The sequence below is a fragment of the Hypanus sabinus genome, chromosome Y (genome assembly GCF_030144855.1).
Source record: "Hypanus sabinus isolate sHypSab1 chromosome Y, sHypSab1.hap1, whole genome shotgun sequence".
NCBI classification, from domain to species: Eukaryota; Metazoa; Chordata; class Chondrichthyes; order Myliobatiformes; family Dasyatidae; genus Hypanus; species Hypanus sabinus.
This window is the reverse complement of record NC_082740.1, coordinates 867,938-885,755: the sequence shown is the minus strand read 5'-3', so window position 1 is coordinate 885,755 and position 17,818 is coordinate 867,938. Positions and strand designations below refer to the sequence as shown.

The window sequence follows — 17,818 nt, the reverse complement described above, 5'->3', positions numbered from 1 at the left end:
GTTGCACCTGAATTCGAGGGAGACCAATATTCTCATGGGCAAGTTTGTTAACGCTGTTAGGGAGTGTTTAGGCTAACAGCGGGGGAGGGAACTGAAATGAAGGACAAAGGGGAATCGGGAAAGGACAGACGGTAAAAAAGTGAAGATAGCATAAAGTCAGATTGTCAGGAAGGGCAAATAGGTGATGGGAAATGGTCACAGCCAACAGGCTGGGTATCAAATCATTAAGGACACAGAGTTAGAAAAGATAGCAAATACGGTACTCAAGTATATTTCTTACACTATGTGCATTTAGATACAACAACTTGAGTACCGTATTTACTATCCTTTCCAACTCTGTGTCCCTAATGATTTGATACTCAGCCTGTTGGCTGTGACCATTTCCCATCACCTTTTTGCCCTTCCTGACAATCTGCCTGTGTGCTTTCTTTACTTTTGTAATATTACAGATTGCCAGGTCTGATATTGTGGCCATCACTGAATCGTGGCTGAAGGATGGTTGTAGTTGGGAGCTGAATGTCCAGGGTTACACATTGTATCGGAGGGATAGGAAGGCATCAAGTCAGCAGAAAGATGTGACATAGGATCGGAAGATGCTGAATTCTTGTGGGTTGAGTTAAAGAACTGCAAGGGTGAAAAGACCTTGATGGCTGTTACATACAGGTTACCCAACAGTGGCTGGGAGGTGGACCTCAGGTTTCAACAGGAAATAGAAAAGGTGAGTAAAAGGGCAATGTTATGGTAGCCATAGAAGATTTTAACATGCAGGTTGATTGTGAAAAGCAGGTTGGTAATGGATCTCAAGAGAATGAGTTTGTTGAATGCCTAAGAGATTTTTAGAGCAGATGTCGTTGAGTCTACTGGAGGATCAGCTGTACTGAATTTAGTGTTATGTAATAAGTCGGAGGTGATTAGGGAGCTTAAGGTGAAAGAACACTTAGGAACCAGTAATCACAATATGATTGTGTTCAACTTGAAATTTGATAGGGAGAAAGTAAAGTCTGATGTAGTAGAATTTTAGTGGAATAAGGGAAATTACAGAGGTATGAGAGAGGAGTTGGCCAAAGTAAATTGGAAGGAGATGCTGGCAGGGATGTCAGCAGAGCAGCAATGCATGAGTTTTTTGGGGAAAATGAGGAAGGTGCAGGACATATATATTCCAAAAATGAAGCGATACTCAAATGGTAAAGTAATACAACCATGGCTAATGAGGCTATTTTACAAAGCTATTGTAAAAGTAAAAGAAAAGGCATATAATAAAGCAGGAATTAGAGAGAAGATAAAGGATTGGGAAGATTTTAAAAACGTACTGAGAGCAACTAAAAAAACATTAGAAGGGACAAGATGAAATGTGAATGCAAGCTAGCAAATAATATCAAAGTGGATAGTAAAAGTTTTTCAAGTATGTTAAAAATAAAAGAGAAATGAGGGTGGATATATGACCACTAGATGATAAGGCGGGAGAAATAATAACAGGATAAAGAGATGGCTGATGAGCTAAGTGAGTAGTTTGCATCATTCTTTACTGTAGAAGACACTAGCAATGTGCCTGATGTAGTGTGTTAAGGAAGAGAAGTGAGTGCAGTCACTATTACAAAGAAGATGGTGCTCAAAAAGCTGGAAGACCTGAAAGTACATAAGTCTCCTGGACCAGAGGAACTGCACAGAGGCACCATTGGAGATTGTGGTGGCATCAGAAATGATCTTCCAAAAATTTTTGGATTCTGGCATGTTGCCAGAGGACTGGAAAATTGTAAATATCACTCCAATCTTTAAGAAAGGAAATTATAGACCACTTAGCCTGACCTCAGTGATTGTGAGGATGCTAGAGTCAATTGTTAAGGATGAGGCGATGGAGTACTTGGTGACACAGGACAAGATAGAACAAAGTCAGCGTGGTTTCCTTCAGGGAAAATCCTGCCTGACGAGCCTGTTGACATTTTTTGAGGAGATTACACATAGGATAGATAAAAGGGATGCAGACTTTTAGAAGACCTTTGACAAGGTGCCACACATGAGGCTACTTACCAACTTAAGAGCCCATAGTGTTAGAGCATTGGCTGATTGTTAGAAGGCAGCGAGTGGGAACAAAAGGATCTTTGTCAGGCTGGCTGTCAGTGACTAGTGATGTTCTTCAGGGGTCGATTTTGGGACCACTTCTTTTTATGCTGTATATCAGTGATTTAGATGATGGAATAGATTACTTTGTTGCCAAGTTGTCAAATGATACAAAGATTGGTGGAGGGGCACATAGTGTTAAGGAAACAGGTAGGATGCAGAAGAAATTAGACCGATTAGAGGAATGGGCAAGAAATTGGCAAATGAAATATAATGTTGTAAAATGCATGGTCATGCAGTTTGGTAGTAGAAATAAATGTACTAAACGGGAAGAAAATCCAGTAATTTGAGATGCAAAGGGACTTGGGAGCCCTAGTGCAAAACACCCCAAAAGCTAAGTTCCAGGTTCAGTCAGTGGTGAAGAAGGCAAATGCCATGTTGGCAGTATTTCAAGAAGTCTAGAATATAAGAGCAGAGATGTGATGCTGAGGCTTTATAAGGCACTGGTGAGACATCACCTGGAGTATCGTGAACAGTTTCGGGCCTCTCATCTTAGAAAAGATATGCTGCCATTGGAGAGGGTCCAGAGGAGGTTCACAAGGATGATTCCGAATGAAACTGAATAAAGTTATCTTTCAAACATAATCTCTTTATTTTTCTTAAGTATTTGCTATGTAGACTTTTGAAGTTCATGCAGTAGGCCACTCAGAGCCTTCTGTATCTTAGAGATACTTGCTACTTCTTAAATAGCTTTTTGACAGCTGATTGTCAGAGGCTATTTGAGATCCATGTCATTGGGAAAATTTTATAGTAGTGGGAACTTAAGCCCACTACTTGCTCTGGCTATAACTACCTTAAGGAACTATGCTTCAGTGTACATGCGACAAATAAATCTTATCTATTCTAGGTTTGTTTTGAGGTTTTGAAATAAACGTATTAAGGATCCTTAGTGGAATTATCTGTCCCTTTATTCCTTTTATTTATTATGGTGGTTATTCTGTTATGGATTTACTGAGTCTGCCTACATGAAAGTAAATCTCAGGGTTGCATATGTGGAAGTTGAATCTGGATAAAGTCTCTCAGAGGCCATATAAGCACAAACTCTTTATTCAAAGTACCCGGGCCTTACTCAGTCAATCACTCAGACAGGGACAGTCTGTCACTGTTCCTGCCCGATTCACCAACTAACTCACAATTCCCCTTATAGAAGAGATATAATCATTCAGGTATCCTCACACATACCAAGCTGGAGTCAGACTATTGCTTGACGTACCAAGAGACAAATTACAGTATAAGTATAATGGACAGAAAATACACAGAACAGCCTGGTCTTATCTCTGTGCATTACTGCGCAAAGAAGCAAAGACCTTGAAACACTGTCTTAATTCTGAGAAGAAATATTGCTCAGCATGGCTTAGCACTGTTGATCACAGCGGTTTCTTTCAGAAAGAACAGGCTGCTATTGTTTAACTGATGTGTTTACCTTTTACATACTTTATCATTCCCTCCTTTTGATTATTACATGATCAGCAAAGTGACTGAGTACAGCATTGAGTTATCACTGGGTAAAAACAACATACAACAGAAATTATAACTGATAAGTACAACGATTAGGCCATAATGCAATATCATGCCTCACATGTTACCGAACAGTCCTTCGAATGACCACCATTTAAACTCCACGATGAACCCATGTAAATCCTGCCCTACTTTCTTAATGTTGTCAAAATCTTTGGCAATGTGCTGGGAGAGGGACGTAATGTTAGTAGACTCATCATGGATATAGTGCATTCTGTATCAGTGATAGCACAGCATCTGTACCTTTCTCAGCTAGAATAAAATCTAAAGCCATACAAATCTGTAGGCCTGTTTGTCGGACAGCTGACATTTCCGTGATCACCTCAGCCACCTGAGTCTGGGTGCTTAATAGAGTACTAGCAGTTTCATTTTCCAATTCCTCCAGGGCAGCTGACAACTTAATGATTTCTCAGGAGTTCCTGGCCATGCCATCAGATGGGAAGGTAATCATCCAGAACCTCTCTGATTCTGTGATTCCCCGTTTCTGCCTCTGTCAGTGGGAGTGATCCTACAGCTCGGGCACTACCCTTAGGCTGGGGACTAGGTAAGCTAGATAACAGCACCCGCTCCATTTCTTCTGGGGTGGCTGTGGGTCCCATCTGTTAATCACTTCCCCGGGTAGCCACAACAAGGCTTTATCCCCACAAACCCAATAGGTGACAGTCGGGCTGGGGAGAAGTCCGCCATTAACATTCTATTTATAGATGCTGCAAGTTCTGTTTCTCAGGAAAAGCTTCCCCTGGCGATTACAGTACCAAGTTGTATTTGTCACCCGGGCATGGGGCACATGTAGGTGTAGCCAAGAGGCTTCAGGGGAGGAAGTCATATTCAACAGGGACCTGAGGTGCCACCCTTCAAAACCCTGACACTTGCAATTGCTTGAGGTCCCCTTGCAATTCTGGACTTCACTACTCCAGGTGTTATTAGAGAATCCACAGTCAGAGAGTTCCTCCCTAGAATTGAGAGGGATCACTGACAACTGTACCATACTCTTCCCATGCGAGGGTACTTGTGCACATCAACATTCCCCTGCTTCTTGGTGTTTGGCATAGTTGTAGCAAAGGGACAGGAAAGTATTATGGGCAAAATCAGGTCTATCACCGAATGGGAAGAGAGCACATTTACAGGGTGATGTTACCAGGGTATATACTGTCTAACCTGAAACTCCACCCTTAGGGGTTGCGTCTTTTGATATGTTTGTTCAGACACTTCGAACCCCAAGAGGGCAATGGTGGCCCAGAAAGCCGGAATCTGTGCAACATTATCTCATGATCGAATGTGGAAGTGGAGGCCTCCGTATCAATCATAAATGGAAATTGAATTCCAGCTAGCTTATCGATTACGTTGGGTTTGTCTTGCCTGTTGCTTCTTACAATGGGCAACATTTTCAAGGGTCAGTTAGCAAAAGGATTGTTCATGAAGAATGGGGTGACTGTCTGGTTTGAAACTGGGCGTCTCTGCTGTCCCCAAGGGCACCTTGCCTTCCAGTGTCCTGGTCGGCCAAAGTTAAAACTCAGTCCAGGCTGAGCTCCCCCAGTCACGGGCACTCGCTGGGGTGGCCCATTTCTTCACTTGGGGGATAAGGTCATTGGGGTCATCCCCTTATTGACATCACCTGGCCAGGTCCTGGGGCGTATCGACCATCATGAAGGGGGTAAGGCCATTAAGGGAATTGATCCCAAACCCGGTTTCCTGGTTCCAACATATGTTACGATAACAGCTGTTATCTGACCCCTGACGGTGTCCCTCATCGCATAGGACAAATTCATGCTTAACTGCACCTCCGTTACAGGTGGGTCTAGACTCTGTGCTGGGATTCCAGTAGTAAATTACAGCCTGTCGCATCTAATTACGGTCATTATCTGGCCAGTCCATATTGTTGATCTTAATCATTGTGGCTAACTTGAAAGGGAGACATTGGAGCAGCAGCACATTAAATTGAGGGGAAATACTCCCATTACTGAAGATCTGGTCCCCTATATAAGTCCTGTAGCATGGTACAAAGTGCTTCCAATAATTCAACCCTGATTCCCCAGCTTTCGGTTTACTTTCTAGTACTTTAGTTGTGTTAACAGGTTGATGGAGCACTTTCTCCGAGCCCTGGATTATCTGATTGGTCTGCTGCTCACTGTTTGGCAACCCCCCTCAGTTCTTGGCAAGTCTGGTATCCCAGTTCTGCCTTCCATTTCCGTCCCTCGTCCGCAAATAATATCATGCAACAAAGTGTGAAAAGGTCCTGGAGGGGGTAGTGTTACACATCTGAATTGTGCTCCATACATTTTGTGCGAAAAGCGCCGGCTTCTCCTTTCCATCAGGGGCCTGATTCTTTATCGTGATCATCTCTTGTCACTTCCATGGGTCATAGACAGGGATAGCCGCCAGCTGATTTTGCTCCCCCACCCTGGGATTTGGCATCAATCAGGTAGGTAACTGTCTCTGAGATTCGGGTGGGGGACTTTTCTCGGGGACTGAGTTTTTCTGTTCTTCAGTATCACTTTGTGGGATGGTTAGATATTGGTAGTGGTGCCGGACACACAGGGGTCCCCTTTCCCACATTATGCTTATGGCATATTAAACATGTGGGATGGTTGGATATAGGGCTCTGGCCTCTCTCTCTCTCCCTTTGTTTCACCCTTTGTCCCACAGTGTTAGAGAACCATGGAGAATCTTTGGGTCCCCTGGCTAGTAGTGGCTCCCTGGATGATGGTGGGGGGTCTTGTCGCTAGCCAGTCCTCATCATAATCATTCTCATCAAACAGGGTTGGTAAGCCGGACATGCTCCCAAGATTCTGTATATCATTTCCTATTTGTCCCCCGGGTTTTATTCCTTGATCAAGGTTTTGCATTTATTACATTTTCCTGACTGTTTTTCAGTTTGTCACATCCCAAGTTCTTCCCTATGTCCACACTTTGTCCCCGATTTCTTACGTAAAATGCCACTTAAAACACTTAAATCTCCCTCTTTACCATGAAACTTTTTGCCTAGTGAATTTCCTCTGCCTTATTATCACACAATAGTTCTTGTCCCATGTTTTTGTCTTTTTACCAGGTACGGTGTCTGCTGTTCAATTCTCGTTTTGATTGTTACTGGACTTTTAATTTTTATCTGATACCTGGGCACACTATATACCGTTCAATTTTCCTAGTTCGTTTACCCAACTTTAATTCTTAGACAACTTCAGATTTTACCCAAATAGTGCCAGCTGTTCAATTTTATCCTTTCTTTTTTACCAAACACTTAGTGTCAGCTGTCCAATTTTCAAATAATTGTCCTACATTAAACGAGACTATTGGCAGATTGGATCTGGGTCCTGTCAAGGTCCTGTATTGAGATCTGGGCGAGGGGCAGAGACTCACACCAGTATCATAGGGAGTGACAAAGACAGTTTGTCTTTGTGGGGCCGATTGGTTCCCATAGATAGGATGTTTGCGCTGTCACTCACTCAGCCCACCTCCTTGTCACAGTCCCTATGTTGATACCTGCTCACTGAACCAAATGTGGAAGTCGAATCTGGGTGAACTCACTCAGAGACTGTGTGAGTACAAACTCTTCATTCCACGCACCCGGGGCTTACTCAGTTAGTCACTCAAACAGGGAACGGTCTGTGACTGCTCCTGCCAACTCACAATTGCCAATCCACCAACTAACTCACAATTCCCTTTACAGAAGATATATATTCGTACAGATACCCGCACATGTACCAAGTAGGAGTCTGACTTATCTATTGCTTACCAGTGCCAAAAGACAAATTACAAAATAGGTATAATGGACAGAACATCCTGGTCTTATCTCTATGCATGACTGTACAAAGAAATAAAGACCTTGAAACATTAACTCCAAGAAGAAATATTGCTCAGCATGGCTTAGCACTGTTGATCACGGTGGTTTCTTTCAGAAAGAACAGGTTGCTGTTGTTTAACTAATGTGTTAATCCTTTTACATATTTTATCACATGTATTGACATGCTCTATATGTTCTTTGATAATAAATTTACTTTGAACCTTACAGAGGATCTTTGGAGCTGTTTGGAAGAGGCCAGTGGGAAGCCTATTAATAGTGTAATGAGCACATGGACAAAACAGATGGGGTTTCCTCTTATTTATGTTGAAGAAGAACAGGTGAGTTACTTTGAGACAAGTTATATCTATATATGCACTCAGTTGCCACTTTTTAAGCACACCTATATACCTGCTTGCTAATACAAATATCAATCACGTGGCAGCAAATTGTGTTAAAGCATGCATGCATGGTGAAGAGGTTTAGTTGTTATACAGGAATCAAAATGGAGAAGAAATTTGACTCTGGATTGTTGAAGAGATGATGTGGGGGTGGGTTTTAAATTTCTGTATCACTGGGTCTATTTTGGGGGAAGATGGGGCCCAGTATCCTTAGCACACTGCATTGAGCTGTCAAGGAGTATCAAATCTAATTTGACAAGTAACTCTGAGGCATGAGAAATTGTGTATGAGAAATTGTGGGGAATCATTAAATAAAAACAGAAAACTTTAGTTCCTGGGGTGTAGAGTGGGGGTAATCCAAAGCAGGTTGCTGTTAGCTTTACACAAAGGATTCTGATAAGTAATGCTGTTTACCGAGGTCGGAGATTAACACTGGAATATGATATTGTTGCTGTAATGATTTAATTGAAAAATGGACATTAAAAGTTACATCATATTCATAGGGGATGTTAAATTGGTGGCAGTATTATAGTGTTAATCATAGGAAGCATTCTGCAGAACTGAGAGAAGGTAATTTGGAAGTTTCTTCGAGAAGCTGTGGGGACTCTTTAATTTCATTAGGCTGAGTTCACACAGACTGTTAAGGGTTAAGTTCGTCATGTATGTTACGTTTTATGTTGTATGTTATTACATATGGTGGGTGGGGTGTGGTTCTTATATACATGATATTGCCATTTATTTGGAATGAAGTGTACATTAGATTTTTGTTGACATTCTTAAATTGGTGACCTGACACTCCTCTGTAAACACCGTTGCTCTCAAACTATGAATTCTTATAGGAACATGCTGCTCAGGCAGAGGCTCAACTAGCAGTGCAGGGAATCTTGCGAGATAACACAAAGTATTACTATATCATTGCACCATTAGACAGCTTTACTGTGATCAGGGCAATGTGTGTCCTACAGCACCCCCTGGAAGTTGGCAGGTACGAGATTCTTAAGCAACTCCTTCGTGAGACTTCTGGACTTTATAAGCCTGAACACATCCATTAGTTCTTCTCGCTGCTCATCTTGAGGAACTCCAAGCCGTCGGAGTTGATGGACCACATGTTATCCCTCCTTGGCGGACATAAGCAGTGTTTCATCTTCAGAGATCTTTCCCTGTAATAACTCCCTGGCAAGGTGTGGTCAGCTCTGCCTGGTTCTCCTCTCAAAGACCTCAGAGAAGGTGTTTTCCATCACCAAGAGGGCCTGTGTAACCATGCTGGTGGATGATTTTGCAACCTTGTCGCTACCTGAACATGAGTCAATTGTCACGACTCAATGATGGTCTCCTACCCTGTGTTTCTACCACGCAAAGTTTGGGCTGAGAGAGAAGTGCCACCCACCCAACAGGTACAAGGAGTTGGGAAAACGGTACGGCCAGCGCCTGTCAGCTGCTATGGGCAGCAGCAGTTGTTACAGATTTTCTGGGTGCCATTTCCTCTGATACGGGTACTGAGGAGAGCATCCTGCCCAAGTCTAAATTGGAAATATGGACTGTTTCTCAAGGCTGTGAATGGCAACATTAACTTTTGGTAAGTGTGAGATGGTGGTGTGACTTGGCTGGCAGAGTTTCCGCTAGAATTTTGTGTCGGCGGTGGTGTCTACACTCCTGCTGGAGGCCGACTTGCTCTGCAGCAACGTCCTTCTTATTGATGTTAGAAGTGGCACCTAATCAATACACAGACTTTCTACTCCCTCTCCAGCACACTCAGTGTTACCAGTGCTTTAAAATTGTCCAGTGCCTTTTCTGCTTCCAATAATTTCCTCCGCCTCCTTGCTGAGTTCCCAAACCTAATTGAGCTCACTTCTCCTACTGCACCATTAAACATGGTATTGTCTAATGCAACACTGCTGGCGCAACCCCTCTTAGATGCACCAATTGCTTGGATGGGTGCAGTGCATGAGCAGTTAGTCGACTATGTTTGGCAGCCTCTCACCTTTCGTAGCTGTCAGCTTTGCTCCTTGAAGTGGAAGCACAGCACATTCAGGGTGAACTTCTTGGCCTGTAGTTTGCAGTGTGGTATTTTTGTTTTCTTCTACAGGGCCATCCATTTACAGCTTTAGTGGATCATAAACCCCAAACATTCGCCATGGCCAGGGTTTCTAAACATTGGTCTGCTTGACAGCAGTGCCATCTTGTTTTTTATTTCAGAGTTCATTTTGGACATCCAGCATGTCACAGGGAAGCATAATCCCATGGTTGACTGCCTTTCACGATCCTTCCCTGGTGCTCTCCAAAGAATACACTCAGTTGGCAGCAGACCAGGTTTTGGAGCTTGCAGGCACTGTGTTGGACAGACACTGGCTTGAAATTAGTGGATTTTGCTTTCAGTGACTGCGGTGTTTCACTTCTATGTGTTGTATCATCAGGGTGACCCAAGACAATTGTGCCAGTGAGCTGGTGGAAGTGCATTTTTGATGCTCTCCATGGACTTTCCCACCCAGTCTGGAGGGTATCACAAAAACTGGTTGCAGGAAAGTTTGTGTGGCATGGGTTTAAGGACATCAGGTGGGCTAGTGCTTGCTTGGCATGTCTGATTATTGGGCTTTCTTCAAGGGAAGGACAGATTGCACCGACACTGGAAGGGACTAATATTGTAGCAGGAAGGTTTGTTAATGCTGCTTGGTGAAGTTTAAACTAGAGATGCATGGATATGGGAAACAGATCACCAGAAGAGATAGTGAGTTATTGTGAAGAAAGGTTCTACTAAGACTACGTAGAAAGTCAGGAATCAAAAGTTCGGACTAATGTTTTCAGTGCTTATACGTTTGTAGTTCAGTGCAAGCAGTATTATAGGAAAGGTGGATGAGAGGGCATGGATCACATGTAGAATTAATGACATTGTAGCTGTTAGTAAAAATTAGTTGCAGGAAGGCCAGAATTGGCAGCTCAATATTCTGGGGTTTTACTGTTTTAGATGAGACAGGGATTAAAGTAGGAATGGCATTTGTCTGAAATGTCATAGCAATGCTGAATGAGGACAGATTAGAGAACTCATGTAGTGCAGCTTTATGGGTGGAACTAAGAAATAAGGGAGATATAACTCTATTAATGGAATTATGTTATAGGCCACCCAACAGTCCATGGGATTTAGAGGAGCAAATTTATAGAGAAATAGCAGACTGTTGTAAGAAATGTAAGGTTGTGATAGTAGGTGAGTTTAGGTTTCCACAGGTTGATTGGGACTCCCATACTTTAAAAGGGCCGAATAGAGAAATATTAAGAGTTTAAGGATAGCAAGGGACAAAATTCCTTCTCTGGAAGATTAGTGGTAATCTGTATTTGGAGCTGAAGGACATGGAAGGAGTAATGAGGGACAAGGAAATAGTGGAAGAACTGATTAAATATTGTGTCGGTCTTCACAGTGGAAGACACTAGTAGTATGCCAGAAGTTGAAGAGTGTCAGGGGGCAGAACTGTGTGGAGATGCATTTCTAGGGAAAAAGTGCTTGGGAAAAGTCTAATAAGTACTTGGGCCAGATGGCATATCCTCCAGTGTTCTGAAATGGGTAGTTGAAGAGTATGCAGAGACATTAGTACTGAACTTTCGTGAACCAGTAGATTCTGGCATGGTTCTGGAGGACTGGAAAATTCCAAATTTCACTCCAGTCTTGAAGAAATGAGTAAGGCAGAAGAAAGAAAATTATAGGCCAGTTAACATTACGAATGTTAAAAGCCCTGAAGAGATTAGATATGGCAAAGTTATTTCCCATTGTAAGGGATTCTAGGACAAGAGGGCACGCTTTCAGGATCGAAAGGTGTCCTTTTAGAACTGAGATGTGGAGAAATGACTTTAGTCAGAGGGTGGTAAATCTGTGAAATTTATTGCCACAAGTGGCTATGGAGGTCAAGCCACTGGGTGTATTTAAGGCAGAGATAGATAGGTTCTTGATTAGCCAAGGTATCAAAGGATATCACGAGAAGGCAAAAGAGTGGATGACTGGAAGAATTGCATCAGCCCATGATTGAGTGGTGGAGCAGACGTGATGGGCCGAATGGCCTTTTCTGCTCCTATATCTTATGGTCTAATGGTTAATCTGAACTCAGCAGTTAGGAAGATGTCAGTCAATTATTAAGAATGAAGTCTCAATGTACTTGGAGACACTTGATAAAAAAGGTTGAATTCAGCATAGTTTCCTCAAGGGAAAGTCTTGCCGCCACCTCCAATGGGATTCCACTACCAAGCACATCTTTCCCTCCCCCCTCTTTCTGCTTTCCACAAGGATCACTCCCTGTGCGAATCCCATGTCCATTCATCCCCCCATCTCCCTTCCCACTGATCTCCCTCCTGGCACTTATCCTTGTAAACGGAACAAGTGCTACACCTGCCCTTACACTTCCTCCCTCACCACCATTCAGGGCCCCAGACAGTCTTTCCAGGTGAGGCAACACTTCATCTGTGAGTCAGCTGATGTGGTATACTGTGTCCGGTGCTCCGGATGTGGCCTTTTATATATTGGTGAGACCTGCCGCAGACTGGGAGACCGTTTCGCTGAACACCTACACTGCCTGCCGGGGTAAGCAGGATCTCCCAGTGGCCATACGTTTTAATTCCACGTCCCATTCCCATTCTGATATGTCTATCCATGGCCTCTTCTATTGTCAAAATGAATCCACACTCAGGTTGGAGGAACAACAGCTTATATACCGGCTGGGTAGCCTCCATCCTGATGGCATGAACATTGACTTCTCTAACTTCCATTAATGCCCCTCCTCCCCTCCTTACCTTATCCCTGACATATTTAATTATTTGGTTTTTTCTCTCTTTGCCCGTCACTCTGCCTGTTCTCCATCTCGCTCTGGTGCTCCCCTCCCCCTTTCTCCTTAGGCCTCCTGTCCCATGATCCTTTCCCTCCTCCAGCTCTGTATCACTTTTGCCAATCACCTTTCCAGCTCGTAGCTTCATCCCACCCCCTCTGGTCTTCTATCATTTTACATTTCCCCCTTTCCCTTCAGTTAGTCCTGAGGAAGGTTCTCGGTCTGAAACGTCGACAGTGCTTCTCCCTATAGATGCTGCCTGGCTTGCTGTGTTCCACTAGCATTTTGTGTGTGTTGCTGAATGCTATTTTCGCTTTTCACCACTCTCGCTGCTCGGGATGTATGCTGCCTCTATAATTGCTCGCTACAAAACAAACGCTGCCGCTATTTTCACGTTTCGCCTCTTTGGATGCTTGGGTTGTATGCTGCCCCTATAATGGCTCACTGTAAAACAAATGCTGAACTATATTTTTGCTTCTCACCACTCTTGCTGGTCGGGGTGTGCAATGCCTCGATAACGTCACACTGCAAAACAAATGCTGAACAATATTTTCACTTTTCGCCTTTTCTTGTAAAAGCGAAAATCCTCCAGCTTTCTTTTGGTTAGCGAAAGCAGATACTAATGTAAGTCTTCTGTAAAAGCGAAGTGGCATAAAGGTAACTTTCAAAAAGCAGGAGAGATTTGTGTACGTAATTGATTTATTTGTTTATTTATAATTAAGTTTTTTTAATCTCTGCTAGATCAGGTATTGCATTGAACTGCTGCAGCTAAGTTGACAAATTTCACATCACATTCTGGTTCACATCACATCCTGATTCTGATTCCCAATGTTTTTCATGTATATCCAATTTTCCAATAAAAGTGACACTGCACCTTTTGCCTGTATTAATTTGAAATTCTCACCTTGCAGTTTCATTTTGAATGTTTCTTTTGACGTACAGATCAGCCAGGTATTCCACATCTCCAGGTAGAACTTCAATCTTGTTTCCCAAGCTTTTGCTGACTTTGAACAAAAGTACAACCACAGTGTCAAAAAGATCAATGTAATGTTTTAAGCAGCAGTTTTTTGACAGCCAGCACACTTCAGTGTGAAGAAGCAAGCATTCAAACTCTTCATTGTTACCTTGTCATAACTATCAAAATATTCTGCTATTTAATGGATGAGCTTTAATTTTGTTGATAGATATTACAAGAGATAATAATGATGAATTACGCAATGGGTTGAAAATAGACTTGGAATTTCTTTTTCATAAGTGCCACTAAATCAGCATAGCTTCTTGCCATATAGTACCATCTGTGGCATAAGAAATCATGTTTCTAATCAGGAGACTTTCATCCTCAAATACATTTTGAGCTCATTGTAGATTGATTTTCTGTTAATATTTTTCAACTTTTTACAAAAATTACTATCTATATAACTTTCAATGTTTGAGAAACCATACATATGCCCTTAGCAGTGCCTCCTCTCGCACATTGACTCATCTAATTTTATCCCAGATTTTGTGTTTGTTGCTCTGTGTTTTCATTCTTTTTGTCAATATGATGAGCTGCAGAGTGGTTGTTCAAGGAATTGATTATGTAACTCTGGTATCCATTTTGAGAATATGGTGAGCACTTCTGATACAACTGGCATTAGTAATCTTTTACCAGTTATGTGAAATTTTCAGTAGTTTGTTATCGTTTAGGAATTGTCATAAAAAGCAATGAAACGAATATCAAGTAACACACACAAAATACCAGAGGAACTCAACAGGCCAGGCAGCATCTATGGAAGAGAGTATAGTTGACATTTCGGGCCAAGACCCTTCAGCGGGATTGGAGAAAAACAGCTGAAGAGTAGATTTTAAAAATGGGACGGGGGAAAAGAGATCGGGTGAAACCTGAAGGGGAGGAGTGAAATAAAAAGTTGGGGTGTTGATTGATGAAAGAGGTCCAAGGCTGAAAAAAGGGGAGTCTAGCAGGAGAACATAGAAGGTCATGGAAGTAAGAAAAATGGGGAGGAACACCAAAAGGAATGTGGTGGGCAATCAAAGAGATAAAGTGAGAGGGGGTGGTGTGAATGAGGATTTGTGAAGGAGCGGGCATTCTCTTGTTTGTAATTAGACCATTATCAAGGTCATTTTAGCTCTGGATGAATGACTTGAGTATGCAACATTTTTTGAATGAATCATCTGGAACTGAGTAAAATTGTATCTGTCACGTACAAGCAAACTTGTAAAAGTATCAGGAGCAATAGAACACACTTGGAATCTGGTTTTGCAGTTAACAAAACACTATTTTATTAGTCACACGAATGAATCTGCAGATGCTGGAAATAACTAAAAACACAAAATGCTGGCAGAACTCAGCAGGCCAGACAGCATCTATGGGAGGAGGTAGTGATGACGTTTCAGGCTGAAACCCTTCATCAGGAGTGAAGTAAAATGGGATGGTCGAGGGGGAATAAGAAGTGGGGGGAGGGATGAAGTAGAGAGCTGGGAAGTGATAGGCTGGAGGGAAATGGGCTGGGGGAAGGGGAGAATTATGGGAAATAAAAGAGAAAGAAAGGTAGGGCTGGGGGGAGATTATAGTGAGGGGAGGAAAAAGTGAGACTAAAATAATAGATGGAGTTCCCAGCCGTACCTTTCTTTCTATTTTCCATAATTCCCCACCTTCCCCCTAGCCCATTTCCCTCCAGCCTATCACTTCCCAGCTCTCTACTTCATCTCTCCCCCCCACTTCTTATCCCCTCTCCACCATCCCATGTTACTTCACTCCTGATGAAAGGTTTCGGCCCGAAACGTCGTCAGTACCTCCTCCCGGCTGTCTGGCCTGCTGAATTCTGCCAACATTTTGTGTTTTTAACTATTTTTTTAGTAACTACATAATATAATACCTTAAATCAGGTAAATCAAGAGTTAACAATGTTATGTAAATATAGGTGTAAAAGTTCTGAAACTCATTCAAGCTCAGGGGGCAAGAGATACAGTCTTACAATGGTATGTAAGAAAAGTTCAAGATGCATGGGATTGAAGTGAGATAGACAGATACTTGTGATCTGAATAAACTGGTGTCGCCGATCCTCCTCAATGTCCTCCAAATCTTCAAAGTCAGTCAAACGTGATAAACCTAAGAGCACCATCTTCAAGTGCAGGCACTTAAAAGTTCAGTGGTAATTTCCGTCACCAGCCTTCGTAAGTCTGTGTCCTGTGAAACAAGCAATGGTGCTCATTTAAATATTATTGAGCTGAACACCAGCTGTCCATAATGAAGCTCCTCCTCCTCTCTCTCTCTCTCTCTCTTTTGTTCCCTCACTCTCCCTCTCTCTCTCTCTCTCTCTCTCACTCTCCCTCTCTCCCTCACTCTCTCACTCGCTGTCCCTCTCTCGCTCTCTCACTCGCTCTATCTCTCTCGCACACTCTCTCTCACTCTCTCTGTCTCACGCTCACTTGCTCTTGCGCTGTGTCACTCTCTCCCTCTCGCTGTCCCTCTCTCTCCCTCTCTCGCTCTCTCACTTGTTCTTTCTCTCTGACTGTCTCTCTCTCGCTCTCTCTCACTCTCAAACTCTCTCTTGCTCTCTCTCTCTCTCGCTCTCTCTCATGCTCTCTCGCTTGCTCCCTCGCGCACGCTCTCTCTCTCTCGCTCTCACTCTTTCTCCCTCACTCTCTCTCTCTCTCCCTCTCTCACTCTCTTTGTCTCTCGCTCTCACTCTCTCTCTCTCTCTCATTCGCTCTCGCTCTGTTTCTCTCACTCGCGCTCTCTTTGTCGCTTTCTCTCGCTCTCTCGCTCACAGTTCTTAAGACACAGTCCATAATGAGTAAAACATGATTCCGTCACACCTCCCTCCTTTCGTGGAAAATTTTCATCAACAAGCAATTTTTTTTCACTACAGATTACAAAGTGTTACATATGCAACTATCAGGTAACAGGTTACAGAAAAGTACATAGATTTTAACATTTGGAGAAGCAATCTGCTATAATATGACGTTTTATTTCCATGTCATACTCCTGCAAGATCAGATTCCAGTTCAATAACCTATTCTTATCCTTCCTCTAATTCAGAAACACTAATGGATTATTGTCAGTGTAAATCACAAATGATTTCTGCGCAGGGCAAATGTAGACATCAAAATGTTGTAAGGCCAAAATGAGTGATAATAGCTCTTTTCCAATAGTGGAATAATTCTTCTGAAGCTCATTAAATTTCTTAGAATAGTAAGATACAGGATGTTCAATGTCACTACCACTCTTTTGCAACAATGCTGCTCTGGCAACTTCATCTGGCATCTACAGCTATAGAAAATGACTTTGTAAAATCAGATGCTTAGAGTACAAGTTGATATCAGAATAATTTTCGGTATTCAAATGCCTCTTGACAGAACTCATTCCAAACAAACCTTCCACCTTTTTTTTAGTAGGCTCGTCAGGGGAAGAGCGATATCCGCGAAGATTTTACAAAACTTTTGGTAATACCCAACCATTTCCAAAAGCCTTCTCAGAGCTTTCTTGCCCATCCGATCAGGAACCCCAGTGATGGTCTGAACCTTGGCTTGAGCAGCAGCTGAATGTCCCTAACCTACTACGTAGCCAAGATAAATTACAGTGGCATGGCCAAATTCACTTTAGCGAGGTTCACAGTAAAGTTGGCCTTGTAAAGCCTATCAAAAAAATTCTCTACTGCCAAGATATGTTTTTCCCACATGTCACTCCATACAACCAGATCATCAATATAAGCCTCTGTATTTTCTAATCCTGGAATCACAGAATTAATCATCCTTTGGAATGTCCCTGGAGTATTTTTTATTCCAAAAGGTAAAACATTATACTCATACAATCCAGAGGGTGTTATAAGCACAGAAATTTCACTGGCCCTCTCTGTTAAGGATCCTTTCAACAAGTCAGTCTTCATAAGGAATTTAGCCTTCCCAACCTCATAAATACAGTCACCTGCCCTAGAAATAGGGTGAGCATCTGTCTTTGTCGTGGCATTCACTTTTCTGTAATCAGCACAGAATCTCACTCTGTCATTGAGTTTTGGCACGATAACGTAGTACAAAGCCCAATCAGATATAAATGGCCTAATGGATCGGAACTTGAAGGGCAGCATGAGAACTAAATTCTGAAGGAAGACAGTTTTTTAAAAAACTTCGAGAACAAGAAGGGCGAGACTGCACAGGTGCATGATGTAGACAGGATAGCACGGAGAGTTTAAAAAGAAGAC

The 17,818-nt window shown here is 42.6% G+C and overlaps 1 protein-coding gene across 6 annotated transcripts in view; it reads left to right on the top strand.

Annotated features, from left to right (window-relative positions):
• The window catches only part of LOC132385332 (puromycin-sensitive aminopeptidase-like), a 330,919-nt gene that overhangs the window by 192,740 nt on the left and 120,361 nt on the right, over positions 1 to 17,818 (top strand). For all 6 annotated transcript variants that reach the window (XR_009509156.1, XM_059957354.1, XM_059957353.1 and 3 more), the window contains one exon: positions 7,646 to 7,755. Coding sequence is in view for 5 of the 6 variants with exons in the window: in XM_059957354.1 (XP_059813337.1) it covers positions 7,646 to 7,755 (110 nt within the window). In the remaining variant the exon portion in view is untranslated. The remainder of the gene's footprint in view (positions 1 to 7,645; positions 7,756 to 17,818) is intronic.